Source organism: Neomonachus schauinslandi, chromosome 6 (genome assembly GCF_002201575.2).
Source record: "Neomonachus schauinslandi chromosome 6, ASM220157v2, whole genome shotgun sequence".
In the NCBI taxonomy this organism is placed as follows: Eukaryota; Metazoa; Chordata; class Mammalia; order Carnivora; family Phocidae; genus Neomonachus; species Neomonachus schauinslandi.
In genome coordinates, this window is record NC_058408.1 from 127,504,217 (window position 1) to 127,532,212 (window position 27,996).

At 50.9% G+C, this 27,996-nt stretch overlaps 2 protein-coding genes across 6 annotated transcripts; one reads left to right on the forward strand and one right to left on the reverse strand.

The window, feature by feature from the left end:
- Positions 1-369: 369 nt before the first annotated feature.
- On the reverse strand, positions 370-8,976 carry POLL (DNA polymerase lambda). Of its 2 annotated transcripts, XM_021700168.1 has the most exons (9): positions 8,904-8,976; positions 7,912-8,076; positions 6,873-7,167; positions 6,521-6,683; positions 5,816-6,133; positions 4,670-4,843; positions 3,973-4,101; positions 1,717-1,885; positions 370-1,277 (listed from the first exon to the last, which is right to left on the reverse strand). In XM_021700168.1, exons 2-9 carry the CDS (start codon positions 8,024-8,026, stop codon positions 913-915), a joined length of 1,728 nt encoding a protein of 575 aa, XP_021555843.1. In that variant the 5' UTR covers positions 8,027-8,076; positions 8,904-8,976; the 3' UTR covers positions 370-912. The 2 variants fall into 2 exon arrangements, with proteins under 2 accessions (XP_021555843.1, XP_044772066.1); XM_044916131.1 differs by lacking the exons at positions 5,816-6,133; positions 6,521-6,683; positions 6,873-7,167; positions 8,904-8,976 and having other exon boundaries at positions 7,912-8,035.
- Positions 8,977-8,996: 20 nt separating this feature from the next.
- Positions 8,997-27,465, forward strand: DPCD (deleted in primary ciliary dyskinesia homolog (mouse)). Of its 4 annotated transcripts, none has more exons than XM_021700166.2 (6): positions 8,997-9,121; positions 14,362-14,442; positions 19,500-19,624; positions 19,999-20,132; positions 26,656-26,758; positions 27,153-27,465. In XM_021700166.2, the coding sequence occupies exons 1-6, from the start codon at positions 9,058-9,060 to the stop codon at positions 27,255-27,257; spliced, it is 612 nt and encodes a 203-aa protein (XP_021555841.1). In that variant the 5' UTR covers positions 8,997-9,057; the 3' UTR covers positions 27,258-27,465. The 4 variants fall into 4 exon arrangements, with proteins under 4 accessions (XP_021555841.1, XP_044772067.1, XP_044772068.1 ...); XM_044916132.1 differs by having other exon boundaries at positions 9,020-9,121; positions 19,500-19,628; positions 19,970-20,132; XM_044916133.1 differs by having other exon boundaries at positions 9,020-9,121; positions 26,692-26,758.
- Positions 27,466-27,996: the final 531 nt, after the last annotated feature.

The following is a 27,996-nucleotide window of genomic DNA, read 5'->3' on the forward strand; positions in this document are numbered from 1 at the left end:
CAATTTCCCTGCCAGCCCGCCCCTCCCCTCCTCTAGGCAACCTTCTCTGACTGCCTCAGCCCTGTTGGTGGCACACAAGTCACCATTTAGTTGTTCCTAATGAGTCTTGTCACCTCTGTTTATGTCCCGATAGCCTGTTCTAGGGCAGGGCCCACAAGAGCTGCTGATGGGCAGACAGGCGCTCCTAATGCCTGACTCCATGAATTCTCTTACCCACCCACCCCTGCCCCCTTCTGAGCTCAGGAGCTGACTCAGGCCAGCCCGTCTAGAGAGCAGTTGTCTTTCTGGGCCCCCATTCAGCTCCCATCTCCATCCCCACCCGGGTGGAAGGCAGGCAGGGACTGCAGCCGTTCACAGACACTAGGCAGTCGGAATGTCAAGTGCACTTTACTGGGCCCCTGGGCCTTCAAATGCTGTCCTTACTGAGCCTCGGTTGCCCCCTCCCCACACCTCCAGCTGCAGAGGAAGCGGGCCGCATAGGAGTCCATGTGGAGTAGCACATTCTCTTGCTCCAAAGGGTCTTAGGTGATGCTCAGCCACAGCTGTTTGCCCCTTCCCCTGCAGCCCCCGCCCCGCCCCCAGCAGCCAAACCCTCCTTGGGTAGGGAAGAGGGGTGTCATGGGCCTTCAGCACAGGAAGCTGGCTTCACACCAGCACCTGTTCTTGCTTAAAATGGGGCAAGGGGCCGTGTACAAAACTCTACCAGGGGCACTGGTGAGGTAGAAGGACAGCAGTCTGCTCCTGTTGAGGAGAGGGCCAGGCCAAGCCGAGCCTGGGAGCCAGGCTGGCCCCTTCCCTCAGGCCCAGGTGGCTGAAGTGGTGAGGTTCAGCCTACTAAGGCTGGAGCCAAGTACTGGATGGCCAGGTGGGGCAGCCAGTCCGGCTTGGCGCCTCCTTCCCCCCAGCCGTGGGTCACCAGTCCCGCTCAGCTGGTTCTCGGTAGGGTAGGCCTAAAAGCCTGAAGACATCCTTCTCAGTGGGGGTGGGCAGCACTCGGCCAGGCCCCACCTTGAGGCCTTGGGTGTCTCGGACCACAGAGGTGCTGAGGGCATGCTCCGACAAGCTCATGCCCTTGGTCTTGGCCAGAGCCCGCATGGAGCGGTTGAAGTGGGCAGAGCCAGTGAAGTAGAGCAGGGCACAGGCAAACTCGCTGTAGGGCACAATGATGATGTCCAGTCGTCGGTGCCGCCGCCCCGGCCCGGGTAGCTGGCACACCCCCAAATACTTCTGCTGCTGGCCGTTCTCCTCCTGGCTCACCAGGTCATCCGTCAGGAACCCTGGCGCAACATCAGAGGGCCGCTGGGAGGGCAGGGAGCCAGGCCCGGGCTGCCCTGTCCTCCCAGGTCTCTCCTGTTCATCCCTGGGTCCTCCATTCCCAGCTCACAAATTTCGTTGCTGGCTGACCTTGCCCTCCCTGGGCCTGCCTCTTTAAACCATGCAGAGTCATTCCTCCTCATGTCCCCCTGCAGTGTCACAGGCAGGTGAGATGAACCTCGACCTGCAGGCAGTAGTGAGCACCTATTACTGAGGGCAGGAGTGGTGGGCTGTTTTGTCTTCCCTGCGATGGCTCTGGCCTCGAGGGAGAGACGGTATTCTCACAAAGCAGCCCTCCCCCGCTTCCTGCCTAGAGCTTGCGACTCTGAGCCTCTCCCTCCCAGGGGTCGCCCTCCCTGCACTGCCCTGGCCAGCCCACTCACCCAGAGACAGAGCTTATACCTTGGTGCCGAAGGCTGTCGAGGAGAGGACTGAAGATGCCCTGGTGAGACCGGCCATCCGGGTGAGTGAGCAGCACGTCCACATCACCACAGGTTGCCTTCCCCCGGCGGTAAGAACCACATGCCACACACAGCAGCCCGGGGTTGAAGACCTGAGCTGCTGCCCGGACCTGGGAAAGAGCGGGGGGGAGGGGAGGCAGGGGGCAGCAAGGAGGGCCTGTGGGCCTCAAGCCCTGCATGGAGTTCCTCTCCCGGGGCAGCACGAGAGACTTCCCTGACTTAGGAGCCCACGTGTCCAGCTGATGCCCCAAGCCAATCCCCGGAGGTGTGATACAAGTGAGGGAAAGCCTCAAGGAGCAGAGCCAGCAGTCTACCCTGGGGAATGGCAGTTCTCCAGCTTCACTAGGATGGAAAAGAAAATGTGTTCCCACCACCAGACTCAGCCTGAAGAGCGAGCTAAGAGGCGTATACTCGGATTCTGAGGGAAGGCACTGATCTTTCCTCCTAGGGTTCTTTAAGAGCAGAGAGACACCCCTTCTCTCGGCCCCTGCCCCGACCCATGTGCCCAGGTCTGTCCACTTAGGACAAAGGGCCAGATGCCTGGAAGCCCTCTGCCAGGTCTCAGCAGCCCCAGGTATGGATCTAGAGCTAAAGGCAGAGTGTGTGAGCTGGGGCTTGAGGCCTGAGCAGGTGGCTAGCAGGGTGCCCCAGGCCAGGTCTAGGGGGAAATGGAGCCCAGAAATACAACTGTACCTACAATAAAAGAAAAGAAAAAAAAAGCGAAGAGGGAGGCAATTCTGAGCCAGTGCTCACACCCTTACTTGGAGGAAGGAGGCTTGGGGCTTGGGGAGGGAGCCAAGAAAGAGGGGGCTGTCAGCTGAAGGATCATCCCTCGCTGAGGGAAATAAGCCCATTAGCCTCTACCCCAGCGACACGGAAGCCTTTCGTCTGCAGATGGCCTCCACGCCTTTACCCCGGGACACTGAGATTTCTGGGACCCTGGATACTTTGGCCGGGACACCTCAATTCTCCTGACAGGCCAGGCTCTGCTAATCCCCTCACTCCCTTCTTGAGCCTCCCAAGAGGATGCGAGGAGACCTAGGATGAGTAATCCCATCAAAAACTAAAGCTAGAGCCCTTCAATGCCATGTGGGAAGCCCCTGCCAATGGGCTGGGGGCTGGAGGCTCACCGGGACATTCTCTGTGCCTGGACACCGTGGCTGAGTGGCAGTGTCATCACTACTAGCACCAAGGCCTGGTGATGGATGGACAAAGGGGCCTGTTCATCCATCCTGTGCCAGCTCATAGTCCCACAGAGTAGAGCGTGGAGGCTGGAGGCCTGGAGTAGAGCTGGAGGCTGATTTCAACTAAGGTGGGCCAGGGTCTCCATACAGTGCTACTTATCAAAACCTGCTTCCAAAGTAGCAAACCTTGCCCACAGCAACCAGCCCCTAATCCTGACACCAACTGAACAAATTATATATCTAACCCCAAATATACACTAGTCTCTTTCTAATCTAGGTTTTATAGGAATTTAATCCCTAACCCAACTTTAAATCAAACCCTAATGTTGGCCAAATCTTATTTTTAGGGCAACAACAAATCTTAACTAAAAGCATCCAATACTAAGAAAACCCTACTCTTAATTCAGGCCTAACCTTGATTCAACTCAACCTAAGCTTTCCTCTGACCCCAAACCTAATCATACTGGCACTGTGCTTCTACACCAACTCTAACCCAAACCCTGAACCAGCCTCAGGTTGTAGGGGGCTGGGTGGAGGGGGGATCCTTCAGAGGGTATGCACATCTGGAAATAGAAAACTTTGTACATCTGCACAAATTTTGGAGACAAAGAGTCCATAGTTTTCATTGGGTTCTCAGAAAAGTTTGTGAATCAAAGAACATTAAGAACCTCTGTCCTGACCCACCCTGACCTAATCCAGTTCAAACCCCAATATCCTCAAGTAGTTCTGACAGTAATCCGCCTCTAATCCAGCCCTAACGCCATGCTAGCATCTAAGCCAATGCTTACTCTACCCTAACCCAGAGGCCTGCTGTTACAGCCCTTCCCTACCACAGCCACCCACACTTCCAGCTTCAGTCTCAGCTGGCCCTATCCCCACTGGTCCCAACCTCTGTCTCACAGCTTCCTCCACCTGGCTCCCCAGCTGAGGGATCAGGTGTTCTTGACTTTGAGCCAGGTCCTGACCTTATAGCAAGGCCTGGCTCTCCTCACTGCTCTGGGACAACTGCTTACTGCCTGCTCAATCTCTGTAGCCTCCTCCCGGGGTATGCGTTCCAGGAAGTCATCATAATGCTTCAGGCCAATGGCCTGCTGGGTAGTCAGGGAGGCCTGGTTGCGGATGTCTTCTAGGGTCCGGAAACCCTGGAAAAAACAAGCCAGATGAGGAGGCTATGAGCAGCCAAGACCAATGGAGAGGCAGTGAACGAGCACATACACAAGGCTTCCATCACCCCCAGATTCCAAGGAAGGCCTGAGGCAGGATCAACCCCAGGAGTGGTTGGATCTGTAATCAGCGGGACTCAAGAAAGGTAGGGAGCATGGGAGACACACCCCAATCCAGCTCTGCCACAACCCTAAAATACTGGTTCATAAGCCCGTTGGTCTGGGGGATTCTGGGCATCACCAGGTTGGGGAACCATTGATCTGGATACTCAGCCTTGAGGCCTGATCTTCTCAGGAAGGCCCTTGCTAGTCTGGGAGACAGAGAAACACAGTTCCTGTCTCTCTGCCTCCTTGATTAATTCCTTGAGGCTATCAGGCAACAGGGCAGTTCTGGGAGCAAGAGAGGGGTCTACATGAGCCCTAGTCCCCTTGAAAAGTGGTCTCCCTCTAGTCCTGGTTCATTCCCATTAGAGCACAGGGTATGAAAACTGGGGGGCAGGACCTCTGAGAAAGTAAAACCGAAGTGGGTGCTGGGACATGGTGTGACCTGTTGGTACCACATCTGGGCAGTTTTGGTTCCAGCTCCCCAGATGTTGGAGAAGAGCTCCAAGACAGGCACACTCTCACTGATATGGTCCAGCTTCCGCAGATGCCCGCTGTCCAGGATTTCTGCGATTTTCTCGGCCATCCGCTTTCCAATCCCAGGGATACCGAAGGCCTCCTGGGGGTAGGGGGAGGCAGAGGCAGGAAAAGCAGAGTGAGAAGATGGGAGGTGTAGAGCCAGCGGTGGGTTAGCAGACTCCTTTAGCAGGTATCTGAGTAAAAGCCAGCTTGGCCCGTTAGCAGCTGGTGTAAAAGCCTGGGCACAAATGAAGATGAGAAGTTTGGATGGGATGGGCTGGGTCACTTGTCTTTTGGTTCTCAGAGGAATGGAGATCAGCACAGCAAGTAGAGAAAAGGCAGCAGTGACCACACTAGTCACCACTGTCATGGCAACAGTGAGAGCGGGGCATTCACTGAGGCCTTTCTGCGGATCAGGTCCCGCACTGCAGGGAGCATGGCATTTGGTCCTCCAGGAGTACCTGAGTCTCTCACTAGTCTTAGTTCCTTTTCATTGCTTAAAGAGTTTAAGTAACTTGCCTAGAATCACACAGTTAATGAATGATGGGAACCAGAATTCAAACCCTGGTCTGTTGGCCTCCTGAGTAAACTTTTTAAAAACTTTTTACTAGGGGCGCCTGGGTGGCTCAGTCATTAAGCATCTGCCTTCGGCTCAGGTCGTGATCCCAGGGTCCTGGGATCGAGCCCCGCATCGGGCTCCCTGCTTGGCGGGAAGCCTGCTTCTCCCTCTCCTGCTCCCCCTGCTTGTGTTCCCTCTCTCGCTGTGTCTCTCTCTGTCAAATAAATAAATAAAATCTTTAAAAAAAACCAAAAAACAAAAAACTTTTTACTATGGGAAAAATTCCCATAGTAGAGAGAACAGTATAATGAACCCCCATTACCCATCAGCAGCTTCTATAATTATCAAGGTTCTACCAATCTGCTTTCATCCATCTCTCCATTTTATTTCTTTTGTGCAAGTCTCTGACATCATAAAATCTTAAGCACTCCACCTGATCCCCACTTGTGACTGGTGCCCAGTAAACAGAAAGCCCCCCATCTCCCCGCATCCCCTGTCCTGGCCCCCAGGTACCTGGTAGGAGGTGACAGGCTTGTGGAAGCTCTTGAGGGCATTGATGGCCTTGGCATAGCCCAGGGCCCTCCACTTGTCTCCCTGAACACTGTAGGCTTTGGCCAGCACTTCCAGCTTCTCTGTGAGGTGGGGGTTGTGGTTGATCGCCTTCTGGCTCGAAGGCTGTGCACAGACCCACTTATCCAGGCCCTTAGGGGCTGGACTAGGCTCACCATCTCCCTCAAGGAGGGTGGAGTAGTGGCCGCTGATAAAGGCTTCCAGATCAGCTGCGCTAACCTGGGTCTCTTCCTCGTCACTGGTTTCATCATCATAGCCAGGCTTGAGGTAAGGAAAGAGAAGAGACGAGAAATTCATGCCCCCAGCGGCCCCCAGGAGAGCTCCTCAAAGGTGGGGGCTGAGTCTCCTACTCAGACCCAGGAATGAGGCTGGGTCTCCTGCATCAGACCTGGGTCTCCTTAACTGTGGGGCCATGTTCATTTTGGCTTCCCCCAGTGCCCAGCCCTAGAATCCCCAGTGGTGTGTGGTAGATGTGGGCCTGGGCAAATGCAGGCATGATGAGTGTTGGGCAGAGCCAAATGGCTTCACAATAAAGAGATCCTTCCTCTGTCAGGGGCCTGGGACCTTCTGAACAACCACCAGGCCCTCCCTGTTTCTGTGACCTAGTTCCCAGGGGAAGGGAGCTCTGAGGGCTGGGAGGCTCCTGACCTGGGCTTGGGTGCTCGGGGCCTCCTCTGTCCTCCGGGGAGGAGATACAGGCCTGGTGGGAGGACGGGAAGGAGAAAGGGCTGTCCTGAGCACAGCCTCATGGGCTCCAGGAGGCACAGAAAAGTCTTGGTCTGCCTTGCTGAGCTGTGGTTGGTCCAGGCACCTGCAGGGATGGTGATGGCAAGTTTAACACCCAAAGGCCTGGCCCTCCCTCTGCTCCCAATCCTCTATTCTGAAATCTTGGTTTTCTAATGTGTCCAATTAAGACAATGAAAGTTATTTTTTAATAATCCAAGAAGAAAGCTCAAGATGCTGCCAGGAAGCACTTGAGGAAAGACAGAGGCCAGCTCACCTGTTGGGGATGCAGATGCTGAATCCTGCTGTGTCCACTAGCCTTTTCTCCTGCAGGCACAGGCTCAGCCAGGCCGACTTTACCAGCTGAACACCCTGGGGTAGCTGGGTCAGTCGAAGGAGGCGGAGGGCTCGCTCACAGTCCATGCCTTCATCCACCACAATGTGAGTGACCCCTGGGGCCTGGGCAGCGCATATCTGGCCACCATGCTTGATAATTTGCTTCTCAAAGAGTTCTGCCCGGGCTCGCCCAATGCCACTGGGCACAACATGGGCCCGCAGGGAGCTCAACCACTCTGTGGAGGGGACATCCAGATGCCTATTGTCATAACTGTCAGATATGATCCAAACGAACCCTTTACAGTCCTGTGCCCCCAAACGATCATTCTCCTTCCATCCAGAGAGCCAGCCTTCTGGGGATTCTGATGCAAGCATACAGTTAGTTTCCCCATGAACCATCACTTGATGTAAGGGGCAAGGATTTCAGTATGTCCTGTTCCCTCATGTAACCTAGAACAGTGTAAACACTGCTGGAGCACATTGTAGGTATCCTGTATATCGCTTCCTTTGATCATTTATTCTTTCAAGTATTAATAGACACCCACCTCTGCACAAGGCATAAGGCACATATGACTTGCCATTACAGGCCTCATCGTGTAAGAGCTACTCCCCTCCCCTACCCGCCACGTGAGCTGTTATTTGTCAGCTTGGCTGCAAAATAATGTAGCTCTGAGAATCTGAGTCTCCCACCCCCTCCATCCCTCTTCAGGCAACCTCCTGGAGAGCAAAGGCTTCTGCTAGTCATTTCCTTAGGGACCAGAGAGTATTTTCTGATTGATGGAGGTCTAGGGGTGGGGTAGAAAAGAACACAGCAAGTGGCCTGTCAAAGCCTGGGGCCCAAGCCTAGTGCAATGAAGATACAAACCAACCTGCAGGCCATGGACTGGCAGAACCAGCTCTAATATCTGATTCTAGACATAAACAATATAGGAAGCTTGAGGGTTCAAGTACGTGAGGGTTCTGAGGGTGGATCTGCTCACCTCCTGCTTCTTCTCCACCTTCTTGCTTGGGAATCTTTGTAAGTCCTTTTGATGATGGATTGGCATGAATTTTCCTCCGCTTGGGAAATGCCTTCAAGATGCCCCCAGGGTCCATCGGGGTACGGCCAGATCACGGCCTTATGGTTTTAGGTTTGATCAGGGCAACTGTCATGTGGAAACCCAGAATTGAGGTTACCCAACCCTTTGCCTATGGAGGTGGGCGTCTCTAATGACCAGGCTTTGGGGGCAGTAGCTCAGTCCCTGGGGGTCTCCCAAAACCCAACTGAACTTCAGCAGTTTAGCATAGCACTTACCAGCCTTTCAAAGTCAGAGTACTGGGGGAAATAAGGGGAAGAATGGGACTACTGGGGAACTCTTGAGGGGTACAAAATGATACTCCCCAGAGGGGTTGCTCTAAAGATTCAGTGCAGTGTCTGCCCTGCTGCAGCCCACTTTGAAAGGGCTTTACCAAAAGGGGATGCCAGGCTAGGAAATGGAGCTACATCTTTAGAAAGGGCTTGGGCTCCCAAGAGAATTGAAGGACTGAGAGGACTCTACATATAGACCCCACATGATCTTTATCCCATCACAGACCGGCAGAGGAAACCCTGGTGGTGGCGGGTGTTCGGGAGGCGGGGGAACGCTCTACACCTGCCCCGGTGGCGGGCCTCTTGTCACGGGAGTGCTCAGCCCCGCAGCTGCGGGGAGATGGGGCATGGCCGCAGCAGGTGTGGGGCGCCTTCCGAGCCTGGGGGAGTCTCGGCCTCACAGCTGGGGGTGAAGACAACCGGCAGCTGTGGGGCACCCGCCGCGTCCGCAGCTGGCGCGTGCCAGCGACTCCCAGCTGGGGACCAGAGGAGGGCTGGAGTGTCCGGACCCCGCCCTAAGGGCCCCTCCCCGCCGCGGCGATTCGGTCAGCCGGGGGGGTGGGGGGGGCGGTCAACTTCAGGCCCCTCGGGTCACCCGCGGGTGGGCACGAGTAAACCACTTACCTGGGCAGCCAATGAGAGCGGACGAAGGGCGTGACCGGTGGGAAGTAGGGGGGAGAGGGCAAATGCCCAGAACACCTTCCGGGTCGGCCGGAAGTGACCGTAGGCGGAATGGTTGCCATGGCAGCGGCCGGTCGCACGGCTGGGCAGAGGGAAGATGGCGGTAACCGGCTGGTTGGAGAGTCTGCGGACCGCCGAGAAGACGGCGCTGCTGCAGGACGGTAACTCGAGGCCCCCACGAGCTCCCTAGTCCTTTCCCCCAGGGTGCAGCCCTCCGCGCTGGCGCCTCCGCGAAGGGCCTCCGAGCCTGGGACGGCCAAGCTGGAAGGGCCGCGGCTGCCAGACTAGGCCCAGTCCTGTATTGGCAGATGAGGAAACTGAGGCCCGGAGAGATGACGTGGCTGGAACACGCGTCTCTGGATACCTCCTAGTTTCCTCTACACCACTTCGCCCCGCTCTGAGTTCTGTTACTAATAAATATTAACTCCTTTCATATTCGTTATGTCATTTGCTCCCGATAACTGTCCCAAGAGGCTGTTAATTTTCCACCCCATTTTACAGAAGAGGAAACAAATGAAAGAGGGTTTTAGACGAGCCCTAGCCCCTCGTCCAGTCAGTAGGGTTCTGTTGCTGAACGCAGCCTGGCGTCATGAAGAGGCGGGAGACCTGGGCTCTAGTTACTACTCTGCCATTAAGTCATAGTTAGCCTCTTTACTTGCTTGGGCCTTATTTTCCTCATCTGTAAAATGAGCTGGAGGGGCTACCTCTGATGTCCTTTCCAGCTGTAATGTTTGTAAGTGAACTTCTAAATGTTCCCTGGGGTCTGTAGGGAAAACAGCAAGGGTCCCAGCCCTGTGCCTGGAAAAGGTGGGCATAGGGGGTAAGGAGTCCTGATTTTGTCTCACCCTAGGATTGACGGATGTAGGACCCCCAGTGCTGCAGGGGTCCTTTCCTTGCCCCCTCCTTGGCAGCCAGATGAATTAGGTCTAAATTTCTGTAGCTTGTCGACCAGCTGGAGGCGCACATCCACAGGCAGAGGCCAATCAGGGAAGCATGGAAATTAAAATCACCTGTTCATTTCATTCGTTCACGCAGCATTTAAGGAGGCTTTTACTATGTACTAGGCTGTGTACTAGAGCGGGGGGGGAGGGGGCGAAAAAGATATGTAAATGAGTAAGAGTGTGTGTTAAGTAGAGGTTGGAATCTTCTATAAAGTGTATGAGGGCACGAAGGTGGGAATGATCGTCCCTTTGAAAGAAGATCTGACAGAAAAGGTGATGTTTATGGGTCCTGAAGAATTAATACGGTTTGCTAAGTGTGGAAGAGGGAATGACCCACATGTAAAGAGAGGTATGGATTTGTGGAAATATATGGCTGATTACTAGGGGAATAACAACATTTAGTGAGGCTTAAGCCTTCCCCCGGTCAAACAGCCCCCCACACTATGTCAGGTGCTAGGATGCAAGGGTGAATAAAAGTTCTCTTTTCTCAAGGAGCAGTGAGGAGAAATGGTGGGAAATGAAGAGGGATTTTGGATAAATTGGGGTATGCTGTGATCTCCTTTGCCAAGTTAAAGATTTTGGACATTTTCTCAGGACTGTGGTTTCTGGTTTTATTGTAAAAAATAGATAACCTAGGGGCGCCTGGGTGGCTCAGTCGTTAAGCATCTGCCTTCGGCTCAGGTCGTGATCCCAGGGTCCTGGGATGGAGCCCCACATCGGGCTCCCTGCACCGCGGGGAAGCCTGCTTCTCCCTCTCCTACTCCCCCTGCTTGTGTTCCCTCTCTCACTATGTCTCTCTCTGTCAAATAAATAAATAAATCTAAAAAAAAAAAGGTAACCTAGAATTTATCTTTTTTTTTTTTAAAGATTTTATTTATTTATGTGTGAGAGCATGAGAGGGGGGAGGGTCAGAGGGAGAAGCAGACTCCCCGCCGAGCAGGGAGCCCAATGTGGGACTAGATCCTGGGACCCCAAGGATCATGACCTGAGCCAAAGACAGTCGTCGCCCAACCAACTGAGCCACCCAGGCGCCCCTAGAATTTACCATTCTAACCATGTTTAAGGATGCAGTTCTGTGGCATAAAGTATATTCACATTGTGCAGCCATCACCACCATCCATCTCCAGCACTTCATCTTCTTCAGCTGAAACTCTGTACGTGTTAAACACTAACTCCCCCATTCTCAGCCTCTGGCAACTACAATTCTACTTTCTGTCTTTATGAATTTGATTACGGCAGGAATGTAATCACCTAAGTGGAGTCATACAATATTTGTCCTTTAGTGATTGGCTTATTTCACTTACCATCCACTTATTTCACTTCAGTGTCCATCTGTGTTGTATGTATCAAGGCTAAATAGTATTCCACTGTTTGTATGCATACATCACATTGTGTTTATCCATTCATCTGTTGATGGACACTTGGGTTGCTTCCATTTGTTTAGCTATTGTGAATAATCCTGCTGTGAACATGGGGGTACAAATATTCAAGTCCCTGCTTTCACTTCCTTTGGTCACAGGATGGTATCTAAACAAATATTTCATCATCTAGGATTTTGTTAGGTTTTTTTGTTAGTAGCATCACAAAACAATGTTGTTGGTCTTTTTTCCCCAAACCAAATAATAATAAACAATAATAATGTTAAGTGTATGGATACGTCTTGTCAAACCTCTCCTATAGATTTACCCTTCTGATGGATGTGTGGCTGTGAGGAGGATGTTACCTCCCTCCCACAAAAAAGCACTGCTATTGGTAATAAGAACCCAATACTCCAAATTTTTTCCAGAAAGAATTTATGCTCGTTATGGAAATATGAAAAATAAGTAAAATCACCCATCAACTACCATCTAGAGATAATCATAATTTACTTTTTAAAAAAATATTTTCTTTATTAGAGCACAAACAGGGGGTATGGCAGAGGGAGCAGGAGAAGCTCCCTAAATAAAAATCTTAAAAAAAAAAAAATGGGGCGCCTGGGTGGCTCAGTCATTAAGCGTCTGCCTTCGGCTCAGGTCATGGTCCCGGGGTCCTGGGATTGAGCTCTGCATCGGGCTCCCTGCTCTGAGGGAAGCCTGCTTCTCCCTCTCCCACTCCCCGCTTGTGTTCCCTCTCTCGGTGTGTCTCTTTCTGTCAAATAAATAAAATCTTTAAAAAAAAAAAGATTTTTATTTAGTATTTTAGAGAGAGAAAGAATGAATGGAGGGAGGGGCAGAGGGAGAGAATCTCCAGCAGACTCCCTGCAGAGCCCAGCACAGCGCTCCATCCCACAACCCCACAACCCCGATATCATGACCTGAGCCGGAAACAAGAATTGGATGCTCAACTGACTAAGCCACCCAGGCACCCCCGTAATTTATATTTTCATGCATAAACTTCCATATTTCTTCCATGCATGTACACTCATACGTGTATTTTTTTTTACCAAAGTATACTAATAAAATTGTTTATTATCGGGGCGCCTGGGTGGCTCAGTCGTTAAGCGTCTGCCTTTGGCTCAGGTCATGATCCCAGGGTCCTGGGATGGAGCCCCGCATCGGGCTCCCTGCTTCTCCTTCTCCCACTCCCCCTGCTTGTGTTCCCTCTCTCGCTGTCTCTCCCTCTAATAAATAAATAAAATCTTTTAAAAAAAATTGTTTATTATCCACATATATACATTTATATATATACCTATAGAGTAAATATGTATTAGAATAAAGTACAGATAATTATTATATAATCTTCGGGTAAGGGAGGAAATTCTGAACACAACTCCTGGGTAGTAACCACAAAGGAAAAAATAGTTGACTATATAAAAATTAAATGGTTAATATCATAAAGGTCAATCAGATTAGTAAGAAAAAGATGAATACCCAAATAAAATATGCTAAGGTCTAAACAGGTAATAATTCACTAGAAACATGACCAATAAACCTTTGGAACAGTGTTCAACCTTACAAATATTTAAAGCTATAGACATTATCCTAGTATGGTTATTAGAGCATGGAATTTGGCCTCAAATGAGCTTAAGTCTGGGTTTGTCCTTTCATAGCTTTATGAGCTTGGACAAGTTACATGACCTTTAAGCCTCAGTTTCCCTCATTTGTAAAATACGAGTAATGGGGGCAGATAGGATTATTTTGAGAATTCAATTCAATAAAACACATAAAATGCCTGGCCAGTAGTAAGCACTGCATCCTGCCTGGACTCAAGATGGACTCCAGGGGGAGAAGAGGGTCAGGCCAGAAACCTTCAGCTACTCACAGGCAGCACCTTTTATCCCACTCCTGACAGGAAAACCCCTTCCAGCTCTATTAGCCATCCAAATGATTTAGGGTGCTGAGAAGCCCTGCAAATTTGGAGATGAGTTTCCCTAGAATACAAATTAGGAATGACTCAAGGGAACTATGTCCAGGGGAATGAATTAAATGGGAAAAAATCTTGGTAGATCAGATACAGTTGCAAATTTTAGGTAGTGACTCCTTTAGCTGCTCCTTGGAGCTCTTATTTATCAAGTGTAGGTTGGGTACCTGTCCCTGTTATTAGGCTCACTGAGGAGCCTATCTATGTCAACTCACCCATTTGTAAAAATAGGGGAAATTACACAGTCACTTTAAAAAAAAATACTTAGGATTATAATATATAGGTGGAAGAGTTGGGCTAGGAAACTCCCCTGGATTCTTGCATTCTTTCAATGAAAGTTGAATCAATGTTCATTCTTTCAATTAATACTTAGTTGAGCTCCTAACATATGCCAGGTACTATGCTTGGTGTTAGGGAAACCATAGGCAAGCAGGATAAAACCCCTCCTATCTAATAGAGACAGGCGATAATCAAAGAATCACAAATCGTAACAGAGGTAAGTGCCATGAAGAAAACATAAGAGGACTAACATGTGGCTGTGTGCTAGGAATGGCCTAGAGACGTGCAGAAGGCACAGCAATGATGTGGCTAGATGGAGTGCTTGGTCAGGAAACCCAGTTCAATATCCTGAGCACATAGGCTTGGTTTTAGGAACTGGGGAGACAAAGATAAATACGGCACTGTTCCTGGAGAGAGGATGCTCTTTAAAAAAAGTACCATACTATATGATAAATGCTCCACTATGGATATGAATAAAGCACTAGGGAGGCCCAAACAAATAAGGAAGTGATGAATTTTGCCAGGGTGGCTAAAGACTTCCCAGTGGAGTGACATTTGAGCTGGGTTTTGAAGAGCAGGGAGTTCAACAGATGAGAAGAATTATGGAGCTTTGCTGGAAGAGGGAACAGCAGAGCAAAGACACGTTCAGAGAAAGCTGCAGAAAGGAAAGGCGTCCCGGGACTTGTCTTAAAGTAGCGGTGGGCAATGATTGGTAAGGAGTTCATGGGAGGGTTTCTCACGCCCAAGCCCAAGGCTGTTGGTATTTCCCAGGTAGATCCCTTGATGTGCAAGGCGCAAGGTAAGAAGAGGCGTGAAGGTAAGGCACTCTGCTTTGTGCGTAGGGAGAAGGAAGGTGCACTATTTGTTCCCAGATGGAAAGGAAATGGCCGAAGAATATGATGAGAAGACAGGCGAACTACTTGGTAAGTGACGGGGGCTTCCACTGGGCCCATAGGAACACTTGCGGTGTCCTAAAGCACGGGTAAGCAGTTCTAGCCTGAGGCTTGCGGGAGGAATGAGCACCAAAGGTGGAAGCCAGGGGAGACTGAGGCCCTCAAGGCAAGACTGTTCCTGAGAATAATGTGAGGTCAGGGGTGGAGTGGGCGTCCGCTTGAGGGGTAAACTCTACCAGACCCCTAGATCAGTGAGAGTGTGAGAAAGTCTTCTGTAGGGAAACTGCTGGGATAGAACTATAGAGAGAGGGGCGCCTGGGGGCTCAGTCGTTACGCATCTGCCTTCGGCTCAGGTCATGATCCCGGGGTCCTGGGATCGAGCCCTGCGTCAGGCTCTCTGCTCCTCGGGAAGCCTGCTTCTCCCTCTCCCACTCCCCGTGCTTGTGTTCCCTCTCTCGCTGTGTCTCTCTCTGTCAAATAAATAAATAAAATCTTAAAAAAAAAAAAAAAAACTGTAGAGAGAAGGCAGAATTGGAAGTGGGCCTCTACTCCAGGCTGAGTGGGTAGAGTTAAGGGCAGGCTTTAACTGCAGTTGTTTTGTTTGTTTGTTTGTTTGTTTTCTGAAGCCACAGCCGCAGCAGGTACTGGTCCAGGCTCAGAGGCTGCACTGTTAAATCTGACCCTTGCCTTGGAAAATGTCTGAATCAGAGGGGGTCCTGAGTAAAAATGGGGATTTTGCAACATTGTTGTTTTCATTCCTGCAGCTCTTTTCCTCTAACACTAGTCTCATGAATAGGGGCTCCAGCTCAGATTTCTGGGAATTACTTGATTTGTCCATCCTCTGTGCCCAGGTATGCACATCAGCATTAACGGACTTCCCAGAGCTAGGTGGCTGCTGATTTGACCCAGGGCCTGGGGCTCTCAGCAGTGGGAGTTGGTCTCTTTATTAAGTTCCACCTGAAATGCTAAATCCAATGGTGGAATCATGGCTTGGGTTATTTTCTTGTCATTATTCTTGACTTTAATTTCTTCGTGGGCCTGATCGACAGGTAGTATTGGCAAGGGAATTTCTTTTTCCCTTTTTCTGACAGCTCATAAATGTCTAGAACCAACAACACGGATTACACTGGTTTGCATTTTCTTAGTCTCCAGTCTTAAAATGTGTGTCCTGCGCATGTTCAGTCGCAGAGTGAAGTGTTGATCCCTCCTTATTATGAGCTGCTTGGGTTCCAGTCCCAATTGGTTTAGTCTGGTGCTATTAAAAATCTTGATGTGTTTAGCATATGACACTGATTTGGTGGAAACCAATACAGTAGTAATATCCTCACAATGCATTGTAATTTATAGCGCTCCCAGGGGGTGACAGCCTTGGAATGCCTAACAGGGGCGAGCTTATAAAAGCAGAGGTCACGTGGGCTAAGCACCACCATTGCCAGGCCAGTTCCTTCCCGCAGCCCCCAGCACCACCTCTTTCCTCCACTCAGAGCAAATAACCCACCTAGAGCTGCTGTGGCCATAAAAACAAACAAATAACCCCCAGCCTCTTCGTTGTGCTTGGATATGAAATTAAAATGAAAAACAAGTTTTGGTACCTTCCTCTGTAGCATCCCACATTAACCTGTCACTTCTCTTGGCAGGTGGGGAATAGACAAGGGCCTACAAACTCCTTTTTTTCTTAAAAGCAGAAATGGAGATTGATAGAACACTGGCTAAACTTTACCTAATAATGATATTAATACCATAACTTTTATTAGGCACCGTGCTAAGTGCTTTATATGAGTTATCTCACTGAATCATCCTCATTACAGCCTGATGAGGTACGCACTGTTGTCCCCTTTTACAGTCAGAAAAAAATGGAAGCTCTAAGAGGTTAAGCACCTTGCTCAGAATTCCAAAGCTGGTTAGTTTCTGAGTTAGGATTTAAGTCTGAGTCTGCCTGGTTAAGAGCCCATGCTGTAATGCACAGCAACATACTATTGGGAGTTGAGAATATTTAATCCTGCTCTCTCTTCTTCTTCTTAAATTTTGTTCCCCCCAGAATGACTGAGAAGGGGCTGGTGGGAGCAGGACAGAGATGGGCAGACAGGAACACCCCACTCAAACCACTGGACCCTTTGAACAGCTGGTCCTTCTCTTACCCATCTCCAACCACTCCACCCTACCCCCACCAGCTGCCCTTGCAAAATTATTAATTTTTAAGTATAAACAATCTCAGGGCCTGAACTAACTTGAGCTCGAGCACTCTCTGAAGTAAAATACGGACAGGGCTGTGATGGCCACAAATGGGAATCGTTTCCATTTTTCCAGCTAACTATACAAATTTGATAATTGGCTAAACTGGTTTTCTGTTAGAGAAACCCAGAAAGTAATTTGCCAGTGGTGCAACTGTGTAGCATGGAGTTCTTCCAGTCAGTGTTAATAAGCATAGTGGTGTCATATTTTTTTTCAACAGTCTAATGCTATTCGTTCCCACCCCGCACAATGAGTGCTGTATGTAGTCATAGGGGGAAAACCTGAAGGGCCCTGTAACAATGATCGGAACATCAAACCAGCCCCAGAAGGACACAGCATGTCGGGGGGGGGGGGGGGGGGGGGCAGAGGCTGAAGGGCAGGCCATCCCCCATTGTTACATTCGGATTACCTTGGATTACCGGCTTAATCTGCTTTGGTATTTGACCGCCAGCCTAACCACCCCAGGCTGCATTTGGAGGATATTGAGCACTTTCATCCCCAAGCACTTCACCAGCTTTATAAATGACCCACTCGATTCCCTTCCGCCTCCTCAGGGATGGGACGCGGCAGCTGTTTAATAGCCACAGAGCAATGTTGCAGTGTTTTAGGGCAGAAAAGAAGAATCCTGCATCCAGTTTAAGCTGCAGGGAGTATTTAGGAAAGGGGAATGTAATTATCCACATTGGAAGCAGGCCACGGCTTGGAGCTTTGGGGAAAGAGCCTGTAGGACCTCCACTTTCCAGCCCACCTGAAAGATGGGGCTTCCTTTCAGCAGTCAAGGACATCAGCCTGCTTCCTGCTGACTCAGGAAGAAGCCCCCAGGCACTGTCTCCTTCACATACTCCCCATCAGACCCCTTAGGGTCATTGAGAGGCTCCTTTCCAAGGACTGGCTCTGGCTCAGCCGGGAGGATACGACAGCGTCCCAGGGAGCTACCCTCCACACACCAGTTTGGGTTTAACATATAATCAAATCAGAGTGACAGCAGGTGGAAACAGCCCTCTGTTGCTGCAGGAACTGTCCTTGAGTTAGGAACAAAGACAGGACAAGAAAGACAAGACAAAGTGAGTATTTGCACGTGTGCATTCATGCCCATATACATGGGGAAAATAACAAGGACTTCACCAAAACCGTTTATTGGATCTTATAATGGAATGAGTAGGGAGACTTTTTTAAATACACTTTTTAAAAAATATATATATATTTTTTAAGATTTATTTATTTATCAGAGAGACAGAGGCAGGCAGAGGGAGAAGCAGGCCCCTTGCTGAGCAAGGAGGCTGATGTGGGACTCGATCCCAGGACACTGGGATCATGACCTGAGCCGAAGGCAGACGCTTAACCAACTGAGCCACCCAGGCGTCCCAGGGAGACTTTCTTCTACATTCTAGCAAAGAATTTAATCCCAAGGTGTTTTTTTTTTTTAAAAAAAAAGGGTGGTGAAAGAGCCAGAAGGCTGGCCTCCAGTTAAGTGAGGTATTACACGAATAGATTTGGATATACTCCCGGTCACAGTCCATTCACTTAAGAGAGTAGAAGTATTTGTGAAAAAAAAGTTGCCGGTAAAGCATATTTCCAAGTTTTTACTCTTCCTTATTAATTTTCATTATAAACTTGGAAATGTGTTTCTAGGGAGAATTTTTGGCCCTAAGACATAATAAAATCACACTGCAGAATGCAGCAGACCTTATAAAAGCACATATTCAAGGGAAAATTCTAATTTTACAGCACACTTTTGTGTTCAGCTTGCGTGCCTTACTTGGAGCAGGGAGGGTGTTTGGGTTTGGCACAGTGGCTCCAAAGGTCTCCCATCCTGAGACTCCGACTCCAGGTCTCACCCCCCAGCCCAGAAAGAGGAGTGGCCGGGAGCAGCCGTGGCACACCAGGCACTTTCTGACCTTGTAGCTGCTTACAACGGCTTCAGGAAGGCTGCTGGCCTTTGGTGGCAATTAGGCTGCCCTCCTAGAGGACGCGGATGCTGCAGGAAGAGAGAGAAGCCCTAGGGTTACAGCTGGGGGTGGGGGGCAGGGGAGGATCCCCTGCTGTGATGGGTGCGCCCGGAGGACCTGGATGACTGGGGTTCCCAGAATCCTGGCAGGGGTCCTCAGATAATGTCCACTGAACTAGTTTTTTCACTTACGATTGCCATACCGTATGCACCTTACTTGGGGGAAAAAAAAAACTTCCGTAAACATGTGGGTTGTAAACCAAGGTAAAATAGAGACAATTGTTTGCATTTTAAAAGAATGATCCTGCTCTACAAAAAATACTCACATGAGATCTTCTATAAATAATGCATTTAAAATCTGGTATGTACCTAACATTTTGTTTAAATACAATTCTGGGGCTGTTCTAAGCCAGGTATACCTGAAATGAGTGAATTTCTGTATTTGGACTTTACAAATCATGAGACAAATCTGCCTGTCAGCTTTCATCTTCTTAATTTATTTTTCCTTTACACATTTGTAGACGGAAAAAAATGCATCTCAGTTCATACCTGTTGGGATCCAAATGTTCCCCGTTACCAGTAGCTCCCCTTTTCCTAACCAGCACATCTCTCCCTTGCTTGAAATCACACCTGGAGGATTCTTAACTCCACTCGATTTCTTTCAGAGCTTTGTTCAATCCCTTTGGTTTGGGTACCCGTGATACGGCCTTTCCAGGGTATCCAGTATCGGAATGCTCTGCTGGGCGTTGGGCTTTCGGCAGCTGGGAGGTCCTGCTCACATGGACCGAGCTGGTGTCAAGGCCATGCCCCGCCCACTTCTCTCCCCTTCCCGTCATCTAATGTGATTCAGCAGGAAGAGCAGAGTCCCTTCCTTCCCAGTAATCCCGTTGCTTCCTTCTCTCCCCAGTGAGAAAGTGGCGAGTGAAAAGTGCCTTGGGAGCCTTGGGCCAATGGCAGATTGAGGTGGGAGAGCCAGCACTCCCAGGAGCAGGGAGCCTGGGGTCTGAATTCATCAAGGAAGACAATGCCAATGTATGTCTATCTGTTAGGTGTCGGGGAGGGGGTGGTGGGAGTGGGCCTGGAGGGCAGACGCCATGTCTCATTCACCACCTTGTCTCCCATGCCCATCTGGGCACAGAGTTCTGGAAGTGTTTGCCTGAATGAATACCTGTACTTGGGTATGGTCATCCTTGAATGAATGAATGAATGAATGAATGCTTGGCTTGGTCATCCCAGGACAAGGGCTCCAGGCCTAGAATGTCACAGCAACAGCATTGTCAGGGGGGAGCTGTGGGAAGAGCTGAGGGTCTCCTGTTGTGGGCCCCGGGTAGAGCTTTGCAGAGCAGGAAGCCATCCCTTGCTGGCCCTCACCAAGAGCGGTCCTAAGTTGGATTTGCCTTCTGCAGCCCATCTTCATGCGCAAGGACACCAAGATGAGCTTCCAGTGGCGGATTCGAAACCTCCCCTACCCTAAGGACGTCTACAGTGTCTGTGTGGACCAGAAGGAGCGCTGCATCGTTGTCCGAACAACCAACAAAAAGTAAGTGGCATGATGGGCACCTGCCGGCCTGTGGGAGGGCTTCCTCTCCGCAGGACCAGCTTGAATAATGTAATCAGCTCCCTCAGGGCGGGAAATTGGAACAAGAAATGTCTGGTCCGGTAACTGGCACGTACTGGGGTTCAACAAATATTTGTTGAATGAGGGGATGAGGAATCACCTGGCCATTAACTTGTGATCGTAGGTGGTTCTGCTGTAAGATTATTACCTTGACCCCCTGGCTGGATCCAGTCCATGGTGAACTTGGCCTGGTGACATCACTGTCGGGGCTGTCAGGGAGCCATAGCCTAGAGGGCACACCCAGCTGAGGTGGCAGTTAGAGCACTTAAAGTACTGGTCTGGGGTTAGCCAACCTTATCCCGCCCGGGGCTGACGGGCAGTAGGCAGGTACTTTGGCCTCCTGGAAGTCTCTTGCGTTCTGTTTCAGAAGGGGCACCTAACTTCCCTTTATTTCTCTCCTACTGTTCTGCTGGGGGCAGGCAAGGGGAGAGGGAACAGAAGGTGGCCAAGGAGGAGATGTGGTCCAGGCAGGGCTGTTTCTGGGCTGACCATCTTGGAAATGCATTTAGATTTCCAGAGCTCTGACTGATCACTGGAGAACCATGTTAATGAGCTGGTCTTGACCTGGGCCAGAGGAATTGCAGTATAGGACCAACTCCCATGAAATATAGTTGAGGTATTAAAATGGAAGGTTTTATGAGTGACTGGTCCACACACTGGAGCCACCCAACATGCCTTGTGGGTGCTGAGCTTGGGCCAGAGGTGCCGCCATCCATCCGTTTCGTGCAGTCAGGAGGACCCAGCTCCTTGTCCGGCTCCTTGGGGGGTGTGGTGCCGCCTCCCCTCCCAGCTCCCTCAGGTCCACGAGGCCCACAGGAAAGCAGCACAGCTCCCAGGCTCCCCCGGCGCAGCCTTGGGTTCTGCCCTCTGCTTATGACCCCCATACCCTCTCACTTTGGCAGGGTTAAGGGGATGGGGAAGGGGTGGAGACGAATGAATTAATTTCAAGATTATTGCTCTTCATGTAGCCAGCAGCCCCTGCAGTGGGCCTTGTCTATAAAGTCATAATAATAAGGGTTTGCGTTTATAAAGCACTTTGAAGCCCTCAGATAAAAGGCAGTTTATTCCTGTTATTGTTCTCATCATTAATGGGAGTCAGCGCCTAAAGTGGAATTTAGCAATTTCAGACAACAGAGAAATTGCCTTTAGGAAAACAAACTCTGTGCTTCAGCAAGCATTCCCTGGCGTAAGAGGCCCTGGGTCCAAACTGGGAACAAAAGTGCTTCTCATAGCACTTGAATCTGCAGCCTAGCAGTTTGTAGAGCTGGCTGCTGCCTCCCTTTTGTCCCCCAGAGGTCACTGTCGAATACAGATATCAGGCAGAAATGTGATTACTGGGGAGTGAGAGAAGAGAGGCCAGCTAGCTCACCAAAAAATTCATCTGCGGGCAGATCCTCTGGGTCCCATCTGCTGCACATACCCAGCTGTAGGCGGCGCTGTTGGCCAGGAGCAACATGGCTAGAAGCCCACTCCTGCGCTCAAGGCAGCTGGAGACATTTTTGAACTGATGGGTGAGGCCAGGTGGGATGGAAGTAATGCCCCTAGAAGGGACAGGGCCGGGGCTGGATCCCCACAGAGGGGAGAGGAGTATGTGAGTGCCCGCTTCGGAGCCCGCACTGAGCCTCTGGTCCAGTGGCCCTGCCTGGCTCAGCCCAGCCTTCCTCGGGTCCCTCTGCCCAGAGGTAGGAGAAAAAGGCCACTAAACCTTTAACCGGCTCTTTCTTGAGCCGAGTGGCATTTTCATCTCCTACCAGGGGCAGTAATGTGTCTTATACCTTTACTACCACTAATTAAACAACTCAGTGGTTATTCTTTTGAGCAGGATACTGTTTTTTTTCAGGGTACGTTAAAAATCTGTTTTCTGGGGCGCCTGGGTGGCTCAGTCATTAGCGTCTGCCTTCGGCTCAGGTCACGATCCCAGGGTCCTGGGATCGAGCCCCGCATCAGGCTCCCTGCTCAGCGGGAGGCCTGCTTCTCCCTCTCCCACTCCCCCTGCTTGTGTTCCCTCTCTCGCTGTCTCTCTGTCAAATAAATAAATAAAATCTTTAAAAAAAAAAAATCGTCACGCCATCCAGTGTTGGGCAGGGTACATATTTTCATTCTTGTGTTATATCGTAATGATTATATAAATGTGTCTGTAAAGTAAGTGTGATGAGCTGACTTGCAAAGGGAAAGTTAGCGACAGTCTAGCTGCCCGGACATCTGCAGTATCCACACCGTGGCATCTCTCTCTGATTTGCCTTTTTCCATTACCTGCTAGTTCTGTGCCTGCCTGAGTTCTAATATTCTGGAATGTGGTTACTAGTAAAAGCCAATGTTCCTTGTCCATACCTGCCTTGTCCCTGAAGGACTGGGTTGGTCACTTTTCTGGAAAGGATTGATTCCAATGTATCATGTCCTTGGCCTCATGTATTAGGGAGGGGATGAATCAGGGAAGAAAGTGCTTTTCCAGGATCCCAGTGTGGTACTGCCTGTTCCTGATAAGAGTGTGCAGAAAGAAGATTCTTAGCCTCAGACTAGAAGCTGGCAGCCATTAAGTGGAATGGACAAGGGCACTGGAGTGGGAAGGGGCTGGCTTAAATCTGGCCTCTGCCACGTACTAACTGTAGTATTTTGGGCAAGGCTTCCTCACACAGGAGAATACTCATACCCACCTCACAGACTGTTTGGGCAATTTGATGAAATCATATGTATACAAACGTCCGGGACAATGGCCGGCCTGAAGCATGTCTTTAGCAATTCTTTGGAAATTAGAACTTGGCTGATTTGACACTGGTAATATTAACACTGGGAGGTATTAATAGGCATCACTAGAAAAAAAGGATTCCGTGGTCAAATAAATTTAGGGAACTGGATTAAACAAGTTTCTCTTTGGTAGGACGTATGGCGGTCTTAGTATGTGAATGTGCATTGTGAGTCCAGGAAGGGCTGCTGTAGGCAGGGATGATCGGCTTGCCTGGAGCTGTGATGTTTAAGAAAGAAGGAAGGTTTGCCTACTGCTTTTCTAAGGGCGGGACTGGCTAGAGGCTTCTCAGGCCCAGTCTTGCCAAACCCGTGTGCGGGTGTGCAGGGCGCCCCGGAGCTGTGTGTGGGGCGCGGCCTGTGTAACTCTCCACAGCGGCCCTGCTTCTGCTTTTCAGCCTCTCCTCCGAGTCTGTCTCCAGAGGCCTGGCCTCTTGTATTCTTTCTCAGTTCACTGCAAAGAGTAGGTTGGGAAACAACTGGAAATTGGGAAGAGGATACAGCGGGAGAGCAGTGGGGTACTGTGGGTCATTTCTGAAGTAGCCCAAGTGAAGGAGCCATCCTTTCAGCACAGTTTGGGGGGAGGTACAGAGTTGGCCTCTTCTGGTCCTTTTGACAGTGACTTAAAGTTCATCTCGTTCATCTAGTTCGGTGACTAAAGTTCATTCAGCTGCTTTATTGGAGGAAGGCATCTGGAGGAAGAAACCGGGGCCCAGAAGTGAAGAGGCCTGCCCAGGGTCACAGGCCAGGACCAGAGTTGTCCTGAGAGCCTTTGCTTCCCCATGTCTTTCGAAAACTTCTGACTTTCAGAAAGGAAAGCCACTGTGTTAGAGTACCTGGAGGACCTGCAGGGTCGTTGGATCCTAAGGGAGATCCCCCCATATCTGCTCCGTCCTTGGACAGCAGGGAACCTAGACCAGGGGTTTGTTACTCGGAGGAGAGAGTGTGGAGAGATGGAGGGTCAGGAGATTTGGGGAATTATTACTTGTAATAAGGGCTTCTCCACTGACCAGTTTTGTGACTCCAGCAAGATACCTATCTGTATCTCCGTTTTCTCTTTTGTGAAAGAGGATAATAAAGGCAACCAGCCTGAGGGGGTTGCTTTGAGGATTCGATGTGTGTGGAGCAGTGCCTGGCCCCACTAAGCATTAACAAACGTCCCCTTTCATTGTGTGACTGAGGCTGAGAACAGTAGGAGGAGATGGGAACAGGGGAGTGTCACGTGTCTGCCAAAAGCCCAGGAACCGCTGCACTATGAGGGCCTAGCTTTCAGCAGAAACACAAGCTCTCCTCAGGCAGAGATAGGGCCTTCTTTCTTCTTCATCTTTAAATCCCCAGCTCACAGCTCAAGGCCTAGGACACAGTTGATGCCTAAAGACGTGTTTGCTGCCTCCTCAGGGTTGCCTGAGGCTGAGTGTTCTTTTCCAGAAGCACAGTGTGTCCCTCTCTAGTCCAGGTGCCAGTGAGAAAGTCAAGTGTGGTTCCTCGCAGGGTGAACCCCAAGGCCAGGGGACGGAGGTGAGAAGGGGCTGGGCTGCACCCCTGAGGAGGGGAAGCAGATGTCCCAGACTCCCTTGAACACTGCCCATCAAAGTTGTGTAACCTCAGCCAGTAAACTAAATCCATTAGAACAGACTCAAGACAAAGCAGAGCATCCACACTCTGCCTCCATCCCCCTTGCCTCCTAGTGACAGGTGTGGGCGGAGGCCAAGCCCCCTGGGTTTCTCTTTTCAGTCCCAGTGTCCCAGCCGGCACCCCTCTGAGGGTACCCAGGCATGTCCCTGTCCCACGTGGAGCACAAGCCAGGCAGGCAGAAACGATGGCCCCACGCTCTGCACGGTGAGGCTCACGCAGGCCCCGCTGCGTCGGCTAGGCTGCGCGCGTGCCCGGGCTGCTTCTCTCCCAGTTCTGCTGCTTGTGTATATTTGCAGGGAAGATGTTAACACTTCCTAACAAGCCTTTGTGTTCATCTAATCTCTGCTGTTTAACCTTTGACTCCCCCCTATTATCAGTGTCTGCCACCTTTGCTGGCCAGCCCAAGGGCCCCAGGAAGAGCCCTCAGCCTGGCCAGCTAGGAGGAGGATGAGGCCGCATTCCACCCCGGTTTTGCAGGCAGATGGATCGCCTTTCCCTGGGGCAGAGCTTTGGGAAATAAAGCAAGCTTGTGGTGCCATTAGGATCCCCCAGCCCCCACTCCTTTTGAACTGTCAGCCTTTAAGTAAACATTCTTCTCCTGCTGTGGGTCCCAGCACCTTGGCGGGGAGCGGAGAACCTGGGAGGAGAGGGGCCCTGAGCGCCTCCGCTGAACTCCCGGGGATTTGGATAGGAGAGCAGGGCAGAAGTGCTGCATTGATGTCAACTCTGAGTCCCTGGGGCAGCGGGGCTTTTGAAGTGGACCCGGAGTAGCTGTCACCACCAGGCCCAGGCCCCTCTGAAGTAGTCAAAGCCCCGTCCGCTCCAGGCCCCTGACTTGAGTTTGTGTGTACCTGCCCGCAGCGTTTCCCTTCCCAGCCCACAGCCCCAGGGCGGCAGGGGGGATGCCAGGCCTGGGGAGCAGGTCTGCCGGCCACTGGCTGAGGCCCCGGGCTCCACTTGCACCAGGTTAGACGCCACACAGGCCTGCTGCTAGAGAACGCTCTTGGTGACAAGCACCTGACCGGGAGCAAGGAGCTGGGTCCCGACTCCACGGACAGCTGGCCATGAAGCCAGGCGAGACCCGTTACCTCCCACTTCGGTAAAGGTCAGATTTCCTGTAGAATGAAGTCCAGTTGTATACATCTGGGCTAGGTATTGCTCTCTGGGTTTTTTGGGTTTGTTTTTACTAAAAAGGATCATTAATCTCTGGACTGGCCCTTACAGATGATAGGGATTGTGTGTGAAAATGGAGGGGGGACGTTTCAGGGCCAGCAAAGTAGTCCAGAGATCCAGCTTCTGAGATGAGTCATGTGGTTTGTCCTCCTAGATTTCTCTTTGTGGATGTACTTCCCTCTCTGGCCTACAAGAGGAGTCAGGGGGCGCCTGGGTGGCTCAGTTGGTTAAGCGACTGCCTTCGGCTCAGGTCATGATCCTGGAGTCCCAGGATCGAGTCCCGCATCGGGCTCCCTGCTCGGCGGGGAGCCTGCTTCTGCCTCTGACCCTCCCCCCTCTCATGTGCTCTCTCTCTCATTCTCTCTGTCTCAAATAAATAAATAAAATCTTAAAAAAAAAAAAAAAAAAAAAAAGAGGAGTCAGGCCCACAGGGCCTTGAAAGACCCCAAAAGAGGGAAAAAGTAGCTGGGGCCTTCAGAGAAAGTTGCATGTAAATGGCAACTCTTGGTCCCCAGCTTTGGGGAACAGCCCTAGCCAGATTTATTCTGTCCCTTGTTAGCATACATGTTCCCGTGTTCTTGGGGTACAGCGGAGGCCTGCCCGAGCTATGTATTACAAGAGGCTTCTTCTGCATGTCTTTGGGAGTCTGGGCCTGAAGGAGTCACTCTAATCCCTGGTCTAATCAAGGAACCATGACGGGTCCTGCCCTTCCACTGCTGGCTTCGCCAAAACACCTTTCATTCATACTGATGTTCTAACTGGCTTCCCTTCTTCCTCTTTGGCTCTGTGGAAAGTGTGGAAGAACAGTGTAGAAAGTTGGCACCAGAGGGCCTGCTGCCCAGTTGCTGGGGGTCACTTTGCTGGATGTGCTGATGACCTCTTGGTGTTCCCACAGGTACTACAAGAAGTTCTCCATTCCCGACCTAGACAGATACCAGCTACCTCTGGATGAGTCCTCGCTGAGCTTTGCTCATGCCAACTGCACCCTGATCATCTCTGTAAGATTTACCCAGACTTCTTGGCCACTGAATCAGGGAGACACTCCTCCTTTCCCTGCCCATTTCCCATCCCATAGGAGTCCCTGGTTCCAGCCCCAACACCTGGCCTGTGCTTGCTAGAGAACAGGCACCTCTCCTTCAGGGTGGGGGGGCTCAGCTGATCTTAGAAGTCACAGCTGGAAGAAGACAGAGGGTGACGTGGAGGGATGGAAATTACAGGCCTGGGATTCTGGTGGAAGGCTCCTATCCAGCCATGTGACCTTGAGCAAATCATTCAGCCTTGTAGGCATCAATTTCCTCATTTTCAAATAACGGGATCAGAGGAGGCCCGGAGTGTGTATGTAGGGAGGGGAGATGTGGCTGAATGATGTGCTCTTCCTGGTTCCATCCACAGTACCAGAAGCCAAAGGAGGTCCTGGCGGCTGAGTCAGAGCTTCAGAAGGAGCTAAAGAAAGTGAAGACGGCCCACAGCAGTGACGGGGACTGTAAGACCCAGTAGCGGAGCATCCCTGAGCCTGCCCTTCTGACAGCATGGCGGGTGGGTGAGGCTCTTCTGGACTTTGTGGCTTGGGCCACCCCCTTTCTGGTGCAGGGGTATGTCCTCTCTTCCATGAGCTGTCCAGGCTCTGTGAGAACTGGGCCTTGGGGTGCTCCTAGCCCCCATATCATGGTCTGATCTCCCAAGTAAAGTCATTCTGAGTCACTGTTGAGGGGCTGCCCTTTTGTCCACCGCTCTATGCTGTCACCAGGAAGGGTGCTGGTGAGGACACTCCCTTCTCTCCTCCTCAGGGACCTTCAACATCAAAGGCTTCAACAAGCCTTTCACATAAAGGGAAGCCCTGAGCCTAGCGCTAGGGGGGGTGTATCTTCCCCATACTGTTTGCATAAATTCAGAGGGACACTAGGCTGGCAGAGACCCTGGGCTGTCTTAGCTTGCAGAAGGGCCCAGATGAGCTCCCCACAGTAAGGGGAGGTAAGGTAAAGAAGGTTTTGAAATACAGAAACCTTAAAAGCAGCCCAGGAGATTAAGACATTGAGGGTGTAAAGGCAGAAGGAGGGTTGTATCATTGCAAAGAGTGTGGGTGTGTTAGAGTAGGGTGAAGAAGGGTTACTGCAGATGGGGAGTAGCTTAGCTCCCCAAAAGCGCAGAGCCTTTCCACAGTCCTCTACCCCGCAGGTGACACCCACCCACCACCGGGGCAAAGGGGTGAGTGGTAATGAGAGATTTGGTCTTTGGG